Here is a 24166-nt window from a genome sequence, read left to right as displayed (position 1 = left end):
TGCTCACTCTCTATCTCTGCATCCAGATGCCCAGAGAAGTGAGCCCCTGAGGCTTATTTATTCTTACAAGCGATGCCCCAAAAGAAGAGCCCCGAAATCTCAAACTCAAACGCTTCCAAAATTAAAGCAATTGATCTCCAAAAGCTGGCTACGTGATTTGTGGAAATCCATACTATCCATACAGTCAACGTAAAACGCGAAGGTCTGTACGGTGCCACATCAACTAGTCAGCGCGTTCTACGGGTTTCCGTACACTGCCACGTCAGCCTGTCGGCGCAATTCTCGGAAGGCTGCCACGTCAGCAATTTCTCTATGTGTGTGTATGTCCGGGGGCCAGCCACATCACCAGTTTGTGACATACCCCCCGCTTGAAAGAATTGTAATCGCCCTCGATTACACCTGCAAAACAGACAGAGGCCATAAACTGTCTTAGTAGACACCGACTGCTAGTACCGACGCACTAGACACGACACATCTAGCACTTGTACAAGACGACAGTCACATCACCGGACATCACTTGACATCACAGGACATCGCATGAAAAATCACATACAAATTCATTCCAAATCTCAGACCATGACCAATCGGCAACGTATTTAGTAATCGCATCTAGATCAAGTCGGGACCTCACGGATGACCGAGTCCGTCCGGGTGCCGCTAGAACTGCCTCTAGTGTTGGTACCATCCTGTCGGGTGTCATATCGAGCCGCGCCGCCAATTCAGGTGAAATGAAGTTGGCCTTGGCTCCTCAATCAAAGAAAATGAAGGCTTCTTGGTCTTTCACTTTGCCCCAAGCTCGGCAAATTTCTGTACTTTCATCAATCAGGCTTGGGTCAGTACCCATGCAACCTGGTACCAATCCTGCTTTCATCTTGCCTTTCCTACCACGTTCCTCTGCTGCTCTCGAACTCTCTGGCCTGTCTTCAGTTTGTTCTTGTTGTGCCTTTTTGGGGCACTTTGCGGAGATGTGCCCATGTTTCCCACAACCAAAACACTTCCCCTCTCTAATGTAATTGGCCCTCTCTCGAAGAGTGAGCCAGGGTCGTGTATCCTTATCTTCTTTTCTTGGGAGCTCTTTTTCTTTCTACTTTCATTATTGGAGGTTTGTCGAGTTCTCTAAGCCAAGATCTCATCAGTGGGGTAAGTCAAATTTCCCGAATGTATCGAGAAACTCCGTTTCGCATGACCCATCAATTCTTGAATAGAATTTGACTTTTGTTCAAGGCACTAGTCTTGGATCTCTATAAGGAGTCTGCAGCAAAACTGCTCAATCTATTCCTTAAAAGAGACCTTCTTAAATGAAGAGGTTGGTAGAAAAGAGTCCCAGAATCTCTCGCAATAACCATCCGAAGAATCTCTCTTGGTCATCCGAAGATGGTTCCAAGTGGTTCGTATATCTCGTTCATACTCCCGAGTCAACCAAGAAGATATAAAGAGCCTTTTAAATTTCAAACACTTGATTGGAGCTTCCTTCCTCAGAAGAAGAGTGGACCACCATGTTCGAGCATTTCCTTTGAAGAAAGATGCAGCCCTCCTAATCTTGGAATGCTCTAAGTAGTGCCCTCCAGAGAAGGCTATGTCAAACTGTTGGATGAAGGCCAAATCCCTCGAAGCATCTCGGAACCCTGAAAAGGGTTCAAATTTAATCGATTGTCCACCTTCTTTGAATTCTTTTGCTTTCTTACTTTTGTCTTCGAGGAAGTCATATTGGTTGGCTCTGTAAAAATGCTTCTTCTTTGCATAAAACATATGGTCATCGGTGTCCGAACAATCAGAGCATGACTCCTCCGTAGAACTGTCAGAAACTGGGCGAAATCTGGTGTTCTTTGCCTTTTTCTTGCCCTTTTCGAAGCTTTGCTTTTTGCTTCGCTTTTTGCCTTTTCTGTCCTCCTCGCTCGAGTCAGATTAGCTAGAAGAACTGTCAGAAGAAGAGGAAGAAGAAAAATTGGATAGTCCTTCAAGATGTACTCGCTTCTTCTACTTTCTTGCAGATGCAAAAGAAGATTGACAGCCCAAATAACCAGGGTAGTCAATCCCCTTCTTGCGCTTTTTCACTTGCTTTTTGGATTGATTATTCGCGTCCAAAAGTCGACTGATCTGTGTCTGAACCACCTCCTGTAATTTTTGTTCTGTAAACATCCTTGGAGAAGGAGGTTTCTTGATTTTCGGTTTGATGGGTAGTTATGTGGCTTTCTGCCATTGGGTGTGCACTTCTGCGATGGATTGCTAAGACAAAAATTTTGCAAACTGAGGGTCCTTCGCAAATTTAATCATTTGCTTTGGGCACTCAACCTGTTGTCGACGTTTCATCTCTTGAAGTTCGTACTGAGTAGGCCGATGTGGCCCGTACTCTTCCTCTGCTAATTCGATTGAATCTTCTTCGTGATCTCCTCGCGCGTCAGCATATGCGGAAGACGTTGACTGATTCTTCTTGGAATCCATAAGTGTCGCGAGAAAAAAGGATCGGATTTCCCGGTAGAAGAGAAATCGGCCGTGCTCTAATACCACCGGAACAAACTTGGACACCCCAAGTTAAGATTCTACCGCAACACAACAGAGATTCACTTTAAAACAATTCACAAAAGACGATGGCCGGCGTAGTTCCGTGCCAGGAGGTATTGGCCCCAAAGACTAGCGTCCCTTTCGGTATTTCTTTTTATATTAATCTATGTGCAAAGTACAAGATCGCGCTGGTGCTCACTCTCTATCTCTGCATCTAGATGCCCAGAGAAGTGAGCCCTTGAGGCTTATTTATTCTTACAAGGGATGCCCCAAAATCTCAAACTCAAAAGCTTCTAAAATTAAAGCAATTGATCTCCAAAAGCTGGCAGCGTGATTTGCGAAAATTCGTATTGTCCATACAGTCAGCGTAAAACGTGGAGGTCCATACGGTGCCACGTCAGTGTGTATGTCCGGGGGCCAGCCACGTCACCAGTGTGATAGAAATCCACAAAGAAACAACAGAGCCGTCTCCCACGTGAACTCCCCTCCTCAATAATAATGGCTTTGAGTGTCAGAATATGATCAAGAGTAGAGAAACCTCTCCTGAAACCCACTTGTCTTGCTACCCGTACACCCTCTCTCTCTCTCTCTCTCTCTCTCTCTCTCTCTCTCTCTCTCTCTCTCTCTCTCTCTCTCTCTCTCTCTCTCTCTCTCTCTCTCTCTCTCTCTCTCTCTCTCTCTCTCTGTGTCCATCTACTCAACTGCTGCTCAAGGATGGGTGCATACAACTGTGCCAATGTCTGCTCTTCCTCTTTCCGTTGAGTTTTCACCTGCTCCTTAATGCTTTCGAGCTCCTTTATCATTAAGGGTTGATTTTCTCCATCCTTTCCGGGGGTATTTTTGCAAGCTGCAAGTTCTCCCTTAAGTGCTTCGATCAATGCATCCTTTGTTCCTCCATTTTTTATTTCCTGGATTTGAAAGCACCAAGTGCATCCTCTAATATTTTTTGCATCACGCATTCCATTACATTCACTTCTGCCCTCACTATAGTCTGCATTTCGACCTTCAATGATGTGTACATCTCGTCACACTTACCAAGCATCTCTTTGTCCCACTCTTTCCTCATATCTGTATACATAGCTTTTTTGTAAGTCTCCGCATTTGCATACATCTCCTTTTCAATGTCACCCTTCAAAAGGCGTAGCTCCGCCTTAATCATCACCTGTACCTTCTCATACATTAAGTCATCTTTGACTCTAGAAAGTTTCTCAGCTCTCACGAAACCTGGCGACAGTGTGCTCTCTCGAATCCTCCGCCTACATGTCGCTTTCGATTTAGGCGGGGTTTCATAAATATCATCATCCCCGAGGTCAGCTGATTGGTCCATCCTCAGGCACCTTGTGTGAGGCTTTTCCTATTGCTATCCACCTTCAACTCTAACTGTAGTGTGGGGAGAGCAGAAACCCTGTGCAGTACAACAGATAGAAAAAAGAGAGAAGGGGCAACGCTAACCTTCCAACGTGGAGGGGAGGGGATGCCAAACTGCGCAGGGTGGGGGGGGGGGGGGGAGAGAGAGAGAGAGAGAGAGAGAGAGAGAGAGAGAGAGAGAGAGAGAGAGAAGAAGAGAAGAGAATTTTAACGTCGTAGGAAACTATCCCAAGACACCTCGAAGATCTATCCGACGAGAGACTATGTTGAACCAATCAACTAGGCAATGAATTGATGATTATACAATGGAACAAGGTGGTGCTTATATACTAGCCTTAGCAAATTGCCCTACCAAAATTTTGACGAATAAGTAAAATAAATACCTAAAGCTAAAATAAATCTTGGGATCACATCGGGCCATTCACTTGAGATGCTAGCAAATTGCCCTACCCAAATTTTGACACATAAGTAAAATAAATATCTAAATTTCTAAAGCCAAAATAAATCTTGGGATCACATCGGGCCATTAACTTGAGATGCTATAACTCTAACAAGTCTTACTGGGAAGAGTCCACCCAAATTCCAATTGCCTTAACTTTCAGCCATGTACATCGGGTACACTAAAGAACAAACCCGCGTGGCACACTATGTTGTCAAACCTGTTGATCTGATGTTAAGGAACTTTCCCATCACAATTTCTGTATGTCAAGCCTTCACCTGATGGTCAAGTTGTATCCCCCTAAGGAATCTTACAGAACCCAAGAATGGGTCCACTTACTTTGTCTTTTCACCTTAGTAAGCCTGTAAAAGAAAAGGGCCCCCTTCCTCTAAAATATTCATGTTTCCATACTGCATTAGCTACATCATTTCAAAGCTACAACTCTATTTTTTCAGCACTTGGTCACCTATCACCTACTTATAAGTGGCATCAACTTTCAAGTGTTTACCCAACAACTTTAATTTTCAGCCCAGTCCCCCATATTAGATCAACCCTAGATTTTTATTTCCAAAGAAGCAGATCCTTTGTTCCATTCGAAAAACGCACCAAAGCACTAAAGTACAACGAGTATAAAATTGTCAAATTTGGCAAATATAGATTTTTTAAAATCATTCTATATTTGCCAAATTTGACAAATTTGGCAAATATAAGTTACAACGCTATATAGCTCAGCTTTAAAGGGCTGTGAAATATCAGTTACATACAGGAAAACTTGGTGACACGCACCTCTGTGTGTGTGTGTGTGTGTGTGAGAGAGAGAGAGAGAGAGAGAGAGAGAGAGAAGGGGAGGGGGGGGGGGGGGGGGGGGGCGGGGGGGGGGGGGCGCACACTGACATAAACAGCTGCTGCATCCAGATTTTTGTCGCTCACCTCCTTAAATCGAATAATATTTGGATGGCATAAGGATCGATGGTTTATGATCTCCCTCTTTACATTCTCATCAATCTGAGAAGGGAAAAACACACATTATTTTCCGTTTGATATAAATGCACCAATAAAAGAAAAAGCTTTCTTGTGAATTTATAAAACAAGTTTCATGCTAAAATAGTAGTATAATGGATATGAAGGAGGAAATGCAGATTTCTAGATCAGCAACCATTACACACGATCCAAGCCTTGACCATTTCACTTTACTTGAAGTGGAACAGAACCAGCAGTATGGGAACTATTCTCGAGCAATAGGTAAGACAATGCTTGGAAACCCTGGCCCAGGCACTATTAATACACCCACCATCACAATCTAATGTCTTCACCTCTGATTTGGCAGAGGAAGCCATATGGTGCCATCAATGAACTACTGCACTAGTATTGGTCTTTTGAGAGCATTACTTTACACCACATTTAAACCATGAGGGCTTGATTAAGCACATGCAAGAAGACGGAGATTGTATCGTTGTTTTGTGGATTCTTGCAAAATCATTTCACATCATGCCTACCACTAGGATACTTAAAGGATGTGCACATTGGGCATTTTATTGATGATGATCTGAGGGTCAATGCTTTCTATCAGTGTGTCATTTGCACATCAGGGTGGATGGATAGACGAAATCACGAGCTGAGCAGGGAAGCCAACCATTCCCAACAGCAACTCTAATAACTTGAAGAGAGAGAGAGAGAGAGAGAGAGAGAGAGAGAGAGAGAGATGAAATGATATATTAACGTCTTCAAAAGGCCAAAATGTCCTATGAGACCAATCCGTTACAAACTGGTGTATCTTATACCATGTCTGGGTACAAAAAAAGAGATACGAAAATGAATCTAGAAGTGCTACTAGCTAGAATTGTGTGGGGTATGTGTGACCACTGATACAATGGGTGCCCAATATAAGAGGGTGATATAATGGGTGATGAATCCATCCTCATCTGTACTCCGTTACAAACTGGTGTATCGGATACCATGTCTGGGTACAAAAAAAGAGATACGAAAATGAATCTAGAAGTGCTACTAGCTGGAACTATGTGGGGTATGTGTGACCACTGATACAATGGGTTATAATGGGTGATGAATCCATCCTCATCTGTACTTTGGATGTCGAGATAGTATGGCTCGAATCCTCTGATGTAGTCTCCATCGATGCTGTGAAGCTCCTCTCCTCAGCCATGGGCCTCTCCATCTCCTTAGCTCCAATGCTCAGACTCAAGAAAGGCATGGCCTTTCTTGAATGAGCACTCCCCTCCCCCAATGATTACTTCTCTTGATGAGTGGGGTCAGTATGCATAATCCTTATATACAGTCCTTGGACAAACACCCCTTCCAGATCCATGCCCATCTACGAGTACCTTCTTTACCACTGAGATGGTAACGACTCCATTGACAGGATAAAGACTAGGAGGGCATATGATCATAATGGTCTAGTAGCAGAGCACTTTATACATGCTAGAGAAATGTTGGCAGAGGTTCTTGCAATTCTGTTCAATCGTGTCATATGTGAGGGTCTACCTGAGACTTGGAGATTGTCTTCTATTGTGCCTATCTTCAAGGTAGGTATAACCGGCCTATACAACGTAGAGGGCGGTACTATTTCAATTACCTGTTAACTTTACACAGAGCACTGAGAAGGGAAGAGAACACAGTTGCGTCCAGCGACTAGAATGTCACTGCGCACACGAGACCAACACCCTGTAGGCCCCAAAGACTGGCGCCCCTTTCGGTATTTCTTTAATTTAGAGAGAGGGGGAATTACAAAAAGAGAGTCCTTGGAAGATAACACCTGCATCCAGCTAGTACGCTCCAGATTCGGTAAAATTTCGACAACCTAACGGTATCGAAATTAATCCGAATCAGTTTCCAAGCTCAGGACTCTATCCCACTGGCGTTATCCCTCAGTCGGGAGCACAAAACAGTAAATTCCAGGTCGCTGTAATTTCTGGTTCAGTCCTGTTTTTGACCTCATTTGGGCACACGACGGTCCCTGCACTGTTCCCTGCACCTTGGGCTAAATGCCCCTTGATTCTGGAAACATTTTGGGCTCAAAACAGCCCCAAAATAGAGTAAAAACAGCAAGCGTACAATGCTGAATTTACTGCGCAATCGAGAGAGGTTATCACCCTCTCGTGGACTTGCTTTGGTGCAGCAGCTAGCTACACCGGTTCCTGTGCAAAGAGGCTCTTGCCTCGGCATGAAAGCATATTTCCCCACAGCTGTACATAGGTCAAATGAGAAGCCCACTAGCGGGGCATAACATATTGTACGTAGGGGAGAAAGAGAGCAGTATGTAGCGTGCGGGGCATCACTCCCGTCACCATACTGTGCATAGAGGGCAAGGTAAGCATTCCATAGCTTCTGTACCTGCTACAATCCACCTGAGGCTGAAAATGGCGCCCCCTTTGTTGATATGCAGCTCGTTTTTGCCTCCCAGAGTGGCAAAATCGCTCACAGGCTGACACGTCGCCCAGTTTCCGAGTTTGGGCTTTCCCTGCTAAAAATATCTCAACTTGTGCGTCAGTTGACTTGGCAGCAGAGCAATAAAATGTTCCCCTTGTCATTCCAGAGCTAATGACGCGAACACATTTTCCGGTCAAAAATAGCAGTTCCCTAAATTTTAGGAGATGCTTCCATGGCGTCCCTATCGGTCTCCTGACCATCATTGAAGACTACCATTTGACCAACATCTACAATGTGGGTTAATTTACTGGCCCCTTTCAACTTATAAGGTTGCAGTGACTTGACGAGTGGCCCAAATTCCAATTTGGCGCACACGAGCTTCCATACTCATCAGAATTCAGTGCTAACTGGCCCGAGCAGTCCCTATCTGATCGACCTAGATCCCCGATGTGAGAAACCCATTTGGCTGCAGCCGTTTCACACTGGCCATGCAATGTCCACTTGCACCTTTTCAAGGGTTCCGGGACAAACAAGTAAAAATAAAATAAATATATCTAATACTTATTTACGGAAGGCAACAAGAAAAATACACCTCCCGGTGACAGTAGGTGATCCTACAGAGCCCAGAAACTACCGTACTATTATGATTGGACACACATTAACACAATTGTATGCATCTATCCTTGAGCAGCAGTGGAGCAAATGGGTAAAGAGTGAGGGCATACGCGCAGTGGGACAGGCCGGTTTCAAGAGAGGCTTCTCCACTCTTGACCATATCCTGACACTCAGAGCTTTGTGGATTTTCGCAAAGCATTTGACATAGAGCCAGATTGATGCGCAGACTACAGGAGATGGGAGTGCCCATTGAATTGATGTTGGGGATCATGGCTCTATACAGACATGTATGCACTCAGGAGGGGATATTTGATTTAGTTCATTCCACTATTGCAGTGAAACAAGGTTGTCCATTGTCTCCTACTCTATTTGGCATGTGTATAGATGAGGTTTCTAATTACATTGACAAAGAGGATGACAGAGGTGCCCAGCTGACAAGAACATGGATTCCATTATTGCTGTATACAAATGATATTGTGTTGATCTCTGACTCACCAGAGGGTATGCGGCGACATTTGGATGCATTACATAGCTTCGCGGAGGATAGTGGATTGTCTGTAAACCTTGGTTTTACCAAGGTTATGGTGTTTAACACCACACCGCAGTGGATCAGAGATCAGCACCTAGATTCACTTATGGTCAGGAGACTATGGAGTACACAGACACATACAATTATCTTGGGATAGTCTTCATTGGGCCAAGGTTTTCTTTGAAGAGAGCAGACTAACCAAAGTGTATGCGTCCTTGGGAGGATTGGAGAGAATGTGTTCGCAGGTTCAATTCCAGGAACCCTAAACAAAGCCCTGTCTCTTTAACACCATGGTAGCTTTAGCCATGCTCTATGGGGTTCACGTTTTAGGGGGGACCCTCTGTTGGTCAGGTTGGGTAGAGAGGTATGGAGAGGCCCTTGGTATCTATGATCTCGCGGCTTACTAGAACCAAGCCCTCCATGCCACACAAGATCATTAGAGCAGAGTTAGTAGCCCCCCCCCCCCCCCCCCCTCCCCTGGAGATAGAGGCACTTATCGAATCAGTCTCCTTTATGCACAGCTTATGGGATACTACCAGAGAGAGAGATGCCAGATTGGCCCTTGAGCCCTCCAGACAGTTAGCTTTATAGGGGACACATCATGCTGGTATGCACAGATGTCATCATGGTTCCAGATATCATAGCAGCCACGGTACGGGACGTGACGTTTAATATGCGGTGTACAATCCGCTTACAAGACGTATTTTTGAGAATCAAAAATAAAATATGTCAACTATATTAGATATGATACTTTAATAAGGATAAATGAAGCGGGTCATGCACCACCTCAATGACTCTTCAATGTTTAATCATAGCATACATAAACAAGCACCATGAAGCTCTAAAACACACTTGATCAAATAGCAAAAGACATTAGAATAGAATAAATTTTGAGCAGAAAAACACTAGAATAGAAAACGTTATGAGACGTTTTGTACGTTTCATAAAGTACGCATATTATAGCTGCTATGCCAGATACATGACTTCAACATGAACACCTGCCTCCCTTCAAATACTCCCTTAATGCACCATTGTTGTCTCTTACACAGGTGGAGATTACTAGACTTATTTGCCAAGACCTGACCGAGTTGGACACCAAGAGGACATGGATAGGGCCTACACAGGAGTTGGGCACGAATATGGCTTTCTATAGAGAACATCTTCTCAAACTCATAGGGGACAGGTTGTGATTCGACGACCCAGCTATATGGATACACATCTACTCATGGGTTACGATCTGATATTGGTCAAATACGGACATCTTCACAACATCTTGAGATTGAGACTTGTAGATTCAAAGGGATACCATCAGCTAGCAGGATATGCCGCCTATTCCATATGGAGCTAGAGATAGAGATGCATTTTATAGGTCAATGCACAGTATATTATGAGATATAGGGCTGCTTCCACTGTCTGTTCAGAGAGGGCTTGGACCCTTCTCCAAAGTCATGAACTATCAGGACTAGAGATGTCTTGGATTGTATCTACTTGAGTTACACATACACAGAGATAGTTTATTGAGGAGATCTCTCATTGACCAAACATTGGATTTAGGGAGATCAAGACGCCCACGATTGAGGAGAGGAGCTTTATAGCATCAACGGAGACTATAGTAGAGGATTCAAGCCATACTATCTCGACATCCAGAGTACAAATGAGAATAGTTTATTTAGGAGATCTCTCATTGACCAAGCATTGAAGCTAGGGAGATCGAGATGCCCACGATTGAGGAGAGGAGCTTTACAGCATCGATGGAGACTACAACAGAGGATTCAAGCCATACTATCTTGACATCCAGAGTCCAGATGAGGACGGATTCATCACCCATTATATCACCCTCTTGTATTGGGCACCCATTGTGTGAGTTGTCACACATACAACCAGTTCGTAACGGATTGGTCTCATTAGGATTTTGGCCTTCTGAAGACATTAGTATATCATTTCATTTCATCATCTCTCTCTCTCTCTCTCTCTCTCTCTCTCTCTCTCTCTCTCTCTCTCTCTCTCTCTCTCTCTCTGATGAGCTCCCAACAATCCTCTCTAGGCTTCCCGTGCGCTCAGCCTCGCCTCCTCTAGCTCGACCATGGCACCTCTTGACAGGAAAGAAGTGGAGGACATGATAGCCAGAGCTATCACACAGGCCAAGAAAGATGCGGACAAGGCACTGAACGCCGAAGTAAGGAGGATGACGGAAAAGATGAAGCAGATGGAGGATAACATCAGAGGCATCACAGAAGAAAAGGAGGCCTGGAAGAAAGCATTCGAAGAACTCCGTGACACCTCCAACACGGAGATAAACCGTATACAAGAAAGCATCAACCACCTCCGGATCTCCAGGGAAGAGGGGGAAATCTCGAGCTTCGAAGACATAGAAGTAGAGATCAAAAATAAATGGAAAGCAGACATCAAAGAAGAGATCCAGACAGAAATGGAGGCCAAACAATCGGGATGGGTGGAAGTAGTTAAAAAGAATATCAAGAAGGAGGTATGCGAGGAGGTTCACATGGGAGAGCACTTGAGGGTTCAGCTTACTCTCGAAGAGGAGCGATTGCGCCAAATGAGGAAACACAATGTTAGGATCACTGGCCTTAAAGAGGGACCTTCAGCAGAGGAGGATGCACAAGAGCTTTGTAGCCAATTAGGCTACAAAGAGAATATGCCTTTTACAAAGGCATGGCGAGCCGGCCGTGACACCACTCGAGCTCGCCCGTTGATCATGCAGTTACGAGGAGATGAGGACCGCACCACCTTTTTTCGCAAAAGGGTGCTCTTACGAGGCCTCCAGGGCGGCCATATCTTTATGGACGAGGACCTCACTAGGATGCAGATCGAGCATAGGAAATCATGCATGCCCAGGGTCCTTCAGGCACGGAAAGAAGGTAAAAAGGCCTTCTTTCGAGATGGTAGAATCTTCATCGACGGCCGCCCAATCTCATAGGGATTCGGGACCTATGAGACACATACACTAGCACAGGAGACACCACTCAGAGGGGCAGTCTGGAACTGCAATGGTTCTATATGGACACATCCGGAGCGCCTAGAGGAGATCATCAGTGAGCATGACTTTGTATGTTTTACGGAGACACATGAGAGCCCAGAGAGAGGACTACCTGTAGTCACAGGATTCCAGTGGGAGTCGACTTACAGGACCATCACCAGACAGAGTACAGCTGGGGGGTCAGGAGGGGTGGCCATACTATTCAAACAGAGCTTACACAACCGGATACAGGTGATGAGTAGAGACGAGGAGGCATGCTATATGTGGGTACGGCTAGAGCTCACCCACGAGAGAGGGCTATACATTGCCATATGCTACTTTTCACCACATGGATCACGATATGCTATCCAGGACCCCTACTCTCGACTGTCGGAGGACATTTCTCACTACACATCACTCGGGGAAGTCCTCATGGGGGACTTCAACGGGAGGACACAGAGCCGACAGTGTGAGATCTATGATATGGAGCAGCCGGAGATCATGAGGGCACTTGATGCAGAGGACATGGGGGTGAGTAGAGTGTCTGCAGATGGGGGACAGGACAACACTGGATATGGCAGACACCTTCTTGAGCTTGGCAGCAGGCACCATCTCGTTATTTATAACGGGATGGCGAGGTGGCCAGATTCTGGGGGATTCACTTGCTTCCCACACAGTGGCGGAGAGAGCACAGTAGACTATTTGTTGGGCTCTACCCAGACAGCAGAGCTTATACACTCCTTCAGCATTGCACGCACACCGATAGGGGCGAATCATACTTATCTCACATTCTCCCTTTTTGCTACACAGCTTGCTGACCCCCCCGCCTCCCCCCCTCACACTTACACTACCATTTCTTTCACTCATGAGCTCACTCCTATTTATATACATCACCTGCATGAGCACCTTATACACTTAGACCCCACAGCACCTCTGGACACACTCACCACACACATTACATCCATCTTACACGAGTCAGCCACTCAAAGTTTCCCACATCGCATACACACACACCCTCCACGCACTGGCACTATGCCACAAAACAGGTGGTACGACGACGAATGTCGAGATCTACACAGACACCTACATATACTGGAGATCAGAGGGGAGATTACACATCGCCAGGCTCAACGCAAGATGCAGACACTTACCCGTCGTAAAAGACGGGAGTGGGAGGAGCACCAGTATTGGGACATCTATCATTTACTCATGAGCAAGAATAGTGTTGAGGCATGGCGTCGGATCAGACCTCCCAGGCCATCCACTCCTATTCAGGACCCAGCGACATGGCACAGATATGCCGAGAGCTTATACGAGATCCCAGGACAGCCACCCATACCTACGCCATCGGCTACCCGACCCACATCATCGACTTTCTTCACCACCCACATGGTGAAGAAAGCTATATCCCACCTACAGCATGGGAGGGCTAGAGATCAGGCTGGCCTACAGGCAGAGCATCTTATATATGGTTGTGATGCATTGGCACCACTCATTGCCCACCTCTTCAACCGCGCGCTTTCAGAGGGATTCCCAGAGTCGTGGACAGCGCACACCATCGTGCCTATCCACAAATCTGGGGATGCCATGGATCCTAGCACATATCGCACTATCATGATTGGTCCTATACTGGCCAAACTATATGGCGCGGTTTTAGAGGAGGAGCTCAGTTCTCTAGCAGAGGGAGAGGGCATGAGGACACCAAGACAGGCAGGCTTCCGCCGAGCTTTCTCTACTATTGATCATATCTTCACCCTTCGTTGTCTGATCGACCAGACACGGGTGAGGAAGAGGAGATTATATTGCTGCTTCGTTGACTTCCGCAACGCATTTGACACAGTACCTAGAGAGAGACTTTTCCGATGTCTGGCTGCGCTTGGGATTGGAGAGGAGATGGCATGGGGGATCTATGCATTGTATGAGCATGTATCTGGCAGAGTGAGATGCCAGGGTGGATTATCTAACACCCTTGTGAGCACCATTGGTGTGAAACAAGGTTGCCCCCTATCACCTACACTCTTTGGTCTATACATTGACGAGATTGTAGACTTCATCTTGCACATGGGTGGAGAGGGTGTGGATATTGCAGGGACTACTGCACACATACTCTTATATGCAGATGATATTGTCCTGATGTCAGAGACGGCAGAGGGACTACAACTACATTTGCAAGCCCTGGATGATTTCTGCTCACAGAGAGGACTCACGGTGAACCTTGGAAAGACCAAGGTTCTCATATTTCATACATCAGCTCAGATTCGCCGACAGAGTAGATTTACAGTAGCTGGAGGGGATATAGAGGTGACAGGCTCATATGTATATCTGGGGGTTACATTCACCGCAGCATCAGGGACCTTCTCCATGACACAGGCAGCCAGAGATAGACTTACCAGAGGATACGCATCACTAGCTCTGATGGAGAGACAGTGCCACCAGGCCCACTTCCAGGAGCCCCGGACGAAGGGGTGGCTCTTTGACACACTGGTCACACCTGCACTCATGTATGCCTCGGCCATTTGGGGACCGGGACTGGCAGACTCAGTATGGACACAGATAGAGAGGCCACAGATTATTATGATCTCCAGGATGATTCGCAGCAAGCCATCAATTCCACACGACATTATTAGAGCTGAGCTGGCTGCACCACCGATGTTGGTAGAGGCACTCTTTCAGACTGTCTCCCTTCTTCGCAGATTCAAAGATATGGATCCAGATAGGATCTCTCATAGAGCCTTCATTGCATCTAGAGAGATGGCACAGGCAGGGGACACTAGCTCATGGTATGCCCAGACAAGAGATTGGCTAGCCCAGCACGGTTTTGATATCGATAGACTACCACCACTCCAGTATGACACCCAGGCCCTGACCTATACCCTCTCACGCTCTGAGCGGAATAGGGTCATCAGACAGGAGATATGGCATACATATATTCAGAGGACATGGCGCAGGCCCACAGACACCCTACCTCCTAAAATGCTATATTACTATGAGCATTTTCTGAGGTTCTCAAAGCAGGGATTCATTGAGATTCCATTATACATGCAAGAGTACATGCCACACCGACTTCGGGTCAACATTGGCCAGCTACGAGTGTCATCACATCAGCTAGAGATTGAGAGTGGCAGAGCCAGAGGCATACCACGAGAGGAGCGTACATGCCGGATTTGCCAGACGGAGGTGGAGAGTGAGGAGCATTTTGTCATGAGATGCCCAGCATATACAGAGCTGAGAGAGAGATATGGCATTGGAGACTCATTACAGCATCATATGATAGGCCGAGAGCAGAGGAGGTTTGGCCAGTTCCTGGTTGCGGCTTTAGAGGTTCGAGAGCAGTTGTTACAGCCACGTCAGAGTCAGGATAACAGGACACAGACTACCATCACACAGTTTTTCCGACGAGCAGGGCCAGACCCCCCCACACTACCTACACAGAGTAGAGGGCTTACCCTTCTGCAGGCAGAGTCTCAGAGGGCACGTCGGAGACCGAGGCTCCTAGGATACAGGACACATGGGTGTCACCAGAGGGAGATCTCGAGGATACTAACCTTACACCATCAGTATCTAGAGCAGAGTCATGTACCAGCGCCAGGAGATCCAGCATTCCAGAGATACCTGAGCAGGCCACCACCGATGTACCACATTCTCTACCCTACATATGTTGCTTGTTTTTAGATACCCTCCCTATCATCTCATGGTGGTATCACCTTGCAGCCCCTAGTTGAGCCTGTTGATGCGTGAGCACACCTCGACACGAGGACCCACACTATACATTGTACACCACATGCACCACCCTACCACACCCTTTTGCATAGCATAGGCTCATTTCAGTTTGTACCCTTTTTATTTTCCGATGCCTCGAGCATCAACACATGTATATGATATTGTCTCATAGGTCGAGTTCGGCCTTTCGAAGACGTTAATAAAGCTTTCTTTCTTTCTCTCTCTCTCTCTCTCTCTCTCTCTCTCTCTCTCTCTCTCTCTCTCTCTCTCTCTCTCTCTCTCTCTCTCTCTCTGTGGCTCTTTGATACTTTAGTAGCATCAGCTGTGTTGTATGCAGTGCAAATATGGGGACCTTCTATAGGCCAAGATGGCTGGAGACGTATGGAGAGGCCCTTGGTATCTATGATCTCTCGACTGATCAGAGCCAAGGCCTCCGTACCCCACGCTATCATTCGAGCAGAGCTAGTTGCCCCTCCTATGGAGATTGAGGCGCTTACCAGATCAGTCTCCTTTGTGCACAGCTTGTGGGACACTACTAGAGACAGATATGCTAGACTGGCCCTTGAGTCTTCCAGACAGTTAGCTCTCTAGAGGGGCACTTCATGCTGGTATGCACAGATGACATCATGGTTTCAGATGCATGGCTTCACCATGGACAGGCTGCCCCCTTTCCAGTACTCTCTTCAGACACCCTCGATGTCTCTTACACAGGTGGAGATTACTAGACTCATTCGTCAGGACCTGATCCAGTTGGATACCAAGAGGACATGGATAGAGCCGCCACAGGAGTTGGACATGAAGATGGCTTTCTATAGAGAGCATCTTCTCCACCTCACAGGAGATGGGTTTGTGATTCGACCCAGCTACATAGATACACATGTCTCATGGTTTGCGGTGTGCCATTGGTCAAATACGCACATCCTCACATCAGTTGGAGATTGAGACTGGTAGATTCAGAGGGATACCAGCAAACAACAGGATATGCCGTTTATGCCAGCTCGAGCCAGAGACAGAGCTACATTACATGTCATTGCACAATGTACTATGAGATTTGGGGCCATTGCCACTGCTTATTCAGAGAGGGTTTCGGTCCTATCTCCAGGGTCATGAGTTATGAGGATCAGAGATGTCTAGGACTATATCTACTTGAGTTACACAGATATAGACACTTTACTGGGGAGAGCTAGAGAGAGACAGTCCCAGACACGGATTACAGATTTCTTTTCACTAGATATGGGACTACCAGAGGAGCGACCATCATTGCAGAGCTCCGCCCACACTCATTCGACCACTACCGGCACTCTCATCGACCAAGCACTGGAGCTACAGAGATCCAGACGGCCAAGATTGAGGAGAGGGGCTACACAGCATTGACAGAGACTACAACAGAGGATTCGAGCCATACTCTCTCGACATCCAAAGTGCATATGAGGATGGATTCTAGTAGTAGTATTTTTGTTCTAGTCTTTTTGTACCCAGACATGGTATCAAATTCACAATTTTGTAGCGGTTTGGTCTCATAGGTCATTTTGGCCTTTTGAAGACGTTAATATAACATCCCTCTCTCTCTCTCTCTCTCTCTCTCTCTCTCTCTCTCTCTCGGGAGAAAGACCTATTGTATGTACCATGGCTGATGAGGTAAAGAGAAAGATCATCCTTGACAATAGTTGGATCTACCTCAAAGGAACGGTTTGTGATGTATATGAGGATCGCACTCTTATGCAACAAAATGTACGTCGCAAAGCATATGAGGAAAGAACCAAGAAGGTCAAGGTGTCATCTCAAGAAGAAAAGTCACTTGAGAAGGATGCAAATCCACCCAACAAATAGGGACACATGATCTATGAGACCAACTCACGCTTGCGAATAAGCTTTTGGAATTGTAACGGCTATCCATGGAATGCGGGAATTGGCATTGATGAGCTTACCAATGACTCCGATGTGATACTTCTTGTTGAAACATGGGAGCATGATGCGCAACGAATTCTTGGATTTGACAAATAAGACGTGTATTCTTTGATGTGGACCAAAAATGCAAAGCAACGTAGAGGCCAAGGAGGTATAGCATGTATGATTAAAAAGGGTTTGAAAGATGTTTCCATTGTCAAAGAAGATAAGTAAAAACGCTACTTATGATTGAAAATCAGCCCACCCAATGGTCAAGTCATGTTTGTGGTTGGTTGCTACATTCCTCACTATGACTCCAGCTTTTATGCTCGCTTGGATATGGATAGAGATCATCCCTTTGTTGAACTAGAGGAAGACATTGCTCATTACAAGGACCAAGGTGAAGTCATTGTCTTTGGAGACATGAATGCTCGCACAAATAGGTTACAACACGACACACAACAAGTTGACATGCCGCATATCTCAAGAAGAATGGATGACTCATACATGTATAATCGAAGTTCTAATGATGCAAAAGAATTGGATCACTATAGAAAGTCACTTCTACATATGTGCAATAGTACTAGAATGCTCATTGCAAATGGTGTATCTTTATGGCAAGGCACCAATGACTTTACATGTAGAAAGCACAATGGTGATAGTGTGATCGACTATATGTTGTTTTCGAAAGCCAATATAAAATGCATACAAAGATTTACACTTGGTGAATGGAATCCGGAATCGGATCATAGGATGCTATGTATTGACCTCAAGTATGGTAAAAGACCCGAACATATAGCCTCCAATCATGATGTGAATCATTCGTAACTACGTCTAGACTTCAAATGAGCACTTATATATGTTGATATGGTGGACCAAATGTTAAGCATGACAAAGCATCAAGAGAGCCCAACATTAGAATGCAAGTGGAAAGTTTTCAAAGAAGTAATTTTCTCTTGTGCGAGGGAATGCTTTTCGGTGAAACACGTCTTGCAAAAGATCTAAGAAAGGTAGCACCAAGAAGAAATGGTTCGACATGGAATGTAATCAAGCCCGAAAACACTTGTTAAGGTTGGATGCAAGCAAAGACAAAGAAGATTACTTGGAACATTCACACACATACAAAGCACTTGTTCAAAAAAAGAGGAGAAGGTGAGAAGTCAAAAAACAACTTCTTTTAGCGCAAGAAAATGCACATGCATGTGGCAAGTTTTGGCAAAATATAAAAGGCAACCGTGTTCAGAGATTTGGTGACCTGACTCTTGAGGATATGTATACGCATTGCAAGAACCTCTATGAGCAACCCAATGTTGATAAGATGGAGTGTTGTAGCTCCCTTCCGTTTATGCCTCCCTTCTTTACCATTGAAGATGTATGTTGCGCGCTTGAGAAACTTGCTACACGTAAGGCAGGGGACCTTCAAGGTGTCAAGGCTGAAATGATTAAATGGACAAGCAAGAAAACACGATATTGGATATGCGATATGTTTAACCTTGCACTTCAACATGGCGTGCCTCATGATTGAAGTGAAAATTGGATCAAACCTTTGCACAAAGGAGGAGATGTAAACAATGTGAACAACTACCGCACTATAATGGTTGGTTCTTTGATGGCAAAGTTATTTGGATGTATCATGGAGATGAAGATAAGTGAATGGGCTGAAAAGAACGACAAACGTGCGCTAGGCCAAGTAGGTTTTCGAAAGCATCATAGCACTATTGATCACCTTGTCACTCTTCGAGTTCTTACGGAAGCGTCTCGATTGAAAGGAAAAAAGTTGTATTGTTGCTTTGTGGATTTCAAGAAAGCTTTTGACATGGTACCGCGAGGAAATCTTTGGAGACGTATGCAAAGCCTTCAAGTGCCAAGAGAATTTATGCATGCAGTCTTTCACATCTACCAAAAAGTGATATGTCGACTACGTATAGGAGATGGAATTTCAGAATTTTTTGCAACCACCATTGGTGTCAAACAAGGATGCCCACTTTCCCCAACCCTCTTTGGGCTACTCATTGATGAATTGGAATGCATGGTTCTTGATTTTATGCAAAAGAAGGCATAGAAGAGGTTAAGATCGGAAATGCGGTGATCATGCTTTTGCTTTATGCCGATGATGTAGTGCTCTTGGCACATACCTTAGAAGATGCACAAAAGCTTATGAGTGTCTTGGAACGCTTTTGCTTACATAGCGGGCTAATCGTGAATGGATCCAAAACCAAGGTTATGCTTGTACAGACCCTCAATGATGAAAATCCATGCATTGTATACAACAATGAGCAACTTGAAGTGGTAAATAGCTTTAAGTACCTTGGCCTTGAGATTCCATCCAATCATAGATGGAAGGATTGCGCAATGCGTCCCTTGGAAGCCGGAAAGAGGGCTTATTATGCATTTGAGAACATGTGCAATGCTGGAGAGATCAAGTGTTGGGCTCTCAAAAAGTACCTCTTTGACACATTGGTGACACCGGTGCTTCTTTATGGAGTGGAGGTGTGGGGTGGTAGCATCGGGAAGTCTACTTGGAAAGAGTTTGAGAATGTCCAAAAGCGTTTTCTCACCAACTTTTTCCAAGTCAAGACACAAACACCCTACATGCTCTTACTTCTTGAGACACAAACACCCTACATGCTCTTACTTTTTGAGTCCGGATCGCTTCCCATTGAGGTCTTGGGCATGCAAAGGGTTGTGGAGTACATGCTTAAGACACAACGTAGCCCTTTGTATCGACTTCCTAGAATCGCATACGAAGCAATTCAAAAGGTCCAAAAGACATGCAAGAGCAAAATACTAAGTTCGGGGTGGATGCTTGACATCAAGAAATGGTTTGGAAGATGGGATGCATGTCACTTGGTCAAGGATGCATCGATCGACTCTCCAGTTAATGAGGCCTTCTTACAACGCCAATGTAGCACGGCTTGGGAGAAATCTGGAGGTTCTCGCTTCAGCCATTACACCACACACATTGCCCCAAACTACAAATCTCTCTTCTTCTCCGAGCGCGGTAACCGAACCCATCCCTACATCCTTGAGCCCATCCCATTGAGTGCGATCCGCACCATTGCCTCCATTCGTCTTAGCTCGCATTCTCTACGCTGCGAGACAGGACGTTGGGGCACTGGCGAGGAGTCTCATCGACTTTGCACCTTATGCCCTCGTCAAGTGCGAGAGAGTGAGTACCACACACTACTTGAGTGCTCAGCTTTTGACCACATTAGGTACTCTTTTCTCCATATATTCAGCCATGAGCTCTCCCTACATACCTTCCTCTCCCAACCACGATGTGGACTCTCTATGGCGACGCTCATTTCAGCCATTTTTGAGCATCGAGAGTCACTTATGACCTCCACTCACACCATGTGACATGTTCATTTGGTCCCATATGTCATATTTGACCTCCGAGGACAATAATAGAACTCTCTCTCTCTCTCTCTCTCTCTCTCTCTCTCTCTCTCTCTCTCTCTGTGTGTGTGTGTGTGTGTGTGCACGCGCGCGCGCATATATACATCACCTACACACACTCCACTTCAGTCCATTTTATTTTGTAGGATGTTTATTTTCAGCACTTTTTTTTCCCTGGATTTCAAGAGGACATACACACGTGCATCACTTTATCTCATAGGCTGACTTATGCCTCTAGAAGATCTTAATAACACTTTCTTTGTTTCACTCTCTCTCACACACACACAACGTCTGGGTACTCATGCTTATGTACACAAGGATGGATGTCAATTACCTTTGGACCTCGCTCAATATACTTTACAGCCACAAGCTCTTGAGTTTTTTTGTTGCGCAAAAGGCGAGCCACACCAAAATTTCCAGATCCAATGTCTTTCATCTCCTCAAAGTTCTCCATAGGTGAAGCTGCTTGTGATAAATCAGCCGAAAATGTTAAAGTAAATTTTCCACTATGTGCAGCAGCACACAATCACAACAATTATGCAGTAAATAATACATACAAGATAATAGAGTTTGTGCACTCCATTGTAAACAAACTTCTCAATAAAGTATACATACCTTCTTGTGTTGTGCAACTGGCAGAATTTTACTGCAGACGCGCGTGCATTTATGTATACGCATATTAACAAGCGCGCGTCAGCTTGTATTTACAAACACTCCCATATTCAAACATGCACATAAATGCAGATCAACATATGTATACGCAGTAGGTTTCTCTCTATAATCAAACCGGGGAACAAAAAAGTCAATTGTGTGTATTATTTTTAAATTGACTGACAGTTGCACAAGATCAATCTGAGAGGACTATGATTTGTTCGATGGTACAAGATTCCTACTTCAGCCAATTGCAAGCATAAATACATCACAAATTATTATATTGAAGCACCAAGACCTCCACTGCTCATATTTGAAAGAAGATGGATGTGAAATAATAACAAATGCATCTGAGTATGCAAGTATTCGGCACAGGCATCAGTGTTTACACACAGCATACACAGATTTTTAGGCATCAATGTTGCACACAACATACGTACTCATGCACAAGAGTATAAAGCATTGATATTGCAGGCCTAAGGAGGAGCGACTTATCCTCTTGTCTTACATGTAAATGAAGAAAAAAATGCAACCGATCCCTCAACAGAAGCGGCAGCTGTGTCTTAGTGGCTCGAGTTGCGCACGATAAACCACACTGTTTTAATAAGAAATCCTTCCATTAAAGTAAGCAGTTTAGCTTGTCAACATATATGCAGCAATGATGACTACAAAGCCACAAAAAGTAAAGGAGAAACACTAATTGCACATAACAAGTTATTATAATGGGCATATGACTGCAAAGAATGCAAACAAATATGCGCCCGAACAAGATAAAGACATCAGAATGACAAAAGCTTTGAATTACAACTGAAACTTAGTTAAAAATGATTAGTTTGGTCATTAATAATATAGTCACAAATCTTCATTATTGAGTACAATTCTGATCACAAATCCCAACTGATGTAGCATACACACATGGCGACAAAATAAGCCCAAAAACAAAAAAAAAAACCAATGGACTTATTTTTTATTTGAGAATCTACCCATCAGCTCCATTTCCATCCTGAGGTCACCTCCGTATTCTATTTTTGATTCTAAACCTCTCTCTCTCTCTCTCTCTCTCTCTCTCTCTCTCTCACACACACACACACACACACGCGCGCGCGCGCACACAGATACAAGCCTCACGAGACGAGAATCTGCAATGTTTTCATCACAGTAGCTCCTCCTTGCGCAAAAGCAACAGTTAAAGAGCACTAAAATTCTTCTTGCAAACGTGACTAAGCCTCCAAATGTGTGAGTTCAAATCCCCATAAATACCACTTGAAGAAGTTTATTTGCGCTTTTTGGGCTTCTCTCAACATAAATTTTCCCATAGCATTACCCATACTAAAAGAAAAAATCATTAAGATTGTATTATAACACTAGTAAGGCCAGCGGCCTTCTGTCGCCTCCCTCTCTCTCTCTCTCTCTCTCTCTCTCTCTCTCTCTCTCTCTTCCTTCTGAGCGCACTCTCTTTCTCTTTGACAACGCACTGAGCGCCCTGGGCTATAGGCTGCACTATCGGAGCCTCGTCGGAGCAATTGGGAGCTGACACGTGTCCGAAGGAGGGAGCCAAAATCCCTCCCCCTTTTATAATAGTATAGATTTTATTTAATCCATAGAAAGAACAAGTTGAAGACTAGCATTGGCATTTTCAAACAAGGCGTCTCGAGATGGACGTTGGCATTGCCTTTCAGTTTGAGAGAGAGAGAGATTGGAGAGGGAGAAAAGTAAAAAATAAGTTTGAAAATTTCAATGATATTCCGTTGTACATCCTTCAGTATATACCCTTCCTTTTTGCCGAAAGGCACGCCTACAAAATGTTGAAAAAGACATCCTACGAAGGGACCATTTACAAACTAATATAAATCTTTTTCAAACAAAAAAAGTGAAAGGCAATGAGGGGCCCCATTTATAAACTAAAGAATTGGATTCAAATTTGTACAGCTTTATCCTGTTGTCTGGGGCATGTTTTAATATGCCAAAAATAGACCATCATGAGCAACTTTTAAGTTTCTTCGAACACCAGAAATGTGACCTATAACACAATTGTTGGTTTGCTCAAAGGGCGAGGCTAGACTATTGCTTACCGTTTTTGGACTACATAAGTCATTAGTAAAGTGTTGCATTTTGAGTGCAATTGTGGACCATTGGATAAAGGTTGCTGATTAGTGCCACATAGCAAGTTAATGATGACGAACTTCTTTTTTTACTATTTTATGTAGGCCCTTGTGACCTCCCTCATTAAGAAGGGGCATTGGATATTGGGTCATACACAATCTTTCCCATCCTCTTTCACTTTGTTTTTTCCTCAATTTCTTACAATGTTTCCAAGTGTTTTCTGAATCATTACTTTTTATTATTATTTTTTCTGACACACGAGAGGGCCCACAAGGGGAGGTACTTATCCCTTCCAAATATTAGCCATGTTACATGGTCGGACAAGGGCTACGTACCATCGGGCAAGAGCCACGCATAGGCATCATTATGGCCACCTAATTGATACACCACCTATTGAGAACGGCGAAAACAACTAGTAGCAACCAGCTAGGAACCTCCTCCTCGGGTGACCCTCCCCATGAGGAGGATGCACTCGAGTGTCCAGGGCAAGAGCCCTAGCAACGTGAACACCAGGTGAGCACAAGGTGTCCCTCTAGAGTGTGACCCAATGAGTGATTTGAACCCACAACCCGTAGGTTGAGAGGCCAAAGCC

At 44.9% G+C, this 24166-nt stretch overlaps 1 protein-coding gene across 6 annotated transcripts in view; it reads right to left on the bottom strand.

Annotated features, from left to right (window-relative positions):
* The window catches only part of LOC147439831 (serine/threonine-protein kinase SRK2A-like), a 63593-nt gene extending 40884 nt beyond the window's left edge, over positions 1–22709 (bottom strand). The window contains exons 1-4 of one of the 6 annotated variants that reach the window (XR_015184648.1): positions 22455–22705; positions 21980–22066; positions 21155–21282; positions 5240–5314 (exon numbers count right to left, since the gene is read on the bottom strand). Coding sequence is in view for 5 of the 6 variants with exons in the window: in XM_086485575.1 (XP_086341701.1) it covers positions 5240–5314; positions 21155–21274 (195 nt within the window). In the remaining variant the exon portion in view is untranslated. Of the gene's footprint in view, positions 1–5239; positions 5315–21154; positions 21283–21979; positions 22067–22454 lie in introns of all 6 variants that reach the window. The other 5 variants (XM_086485575.1, XM_086485571.1, XM_086485574.1 and 2 more) reach the window with 5 other exon arrangements.
* Positions 22710–24166: the final 1457 nt, after the last annotated feature.

The sequence above is a fragment of the Adiantum capillus-veneris genome, chromosome 16 (genome assembly GCF_014529385.1).
Source record: "Adiantum capillus-veneris isolate H3 chromosome 16, ASM1452938v2, whole genome shotgun sequence".
Lineage (NCBI taxonomy): Eukaryota > Viridiplantae > Streptophyta > Polypodiopsida > Polypodiales > Pteridaceae > Adiantum > Adiantum capillus-veneris.
Note: the sequence above shows the minus strand (reverse complement) of the source record. Positions and strands in the feature narration are given on the sequence as shown.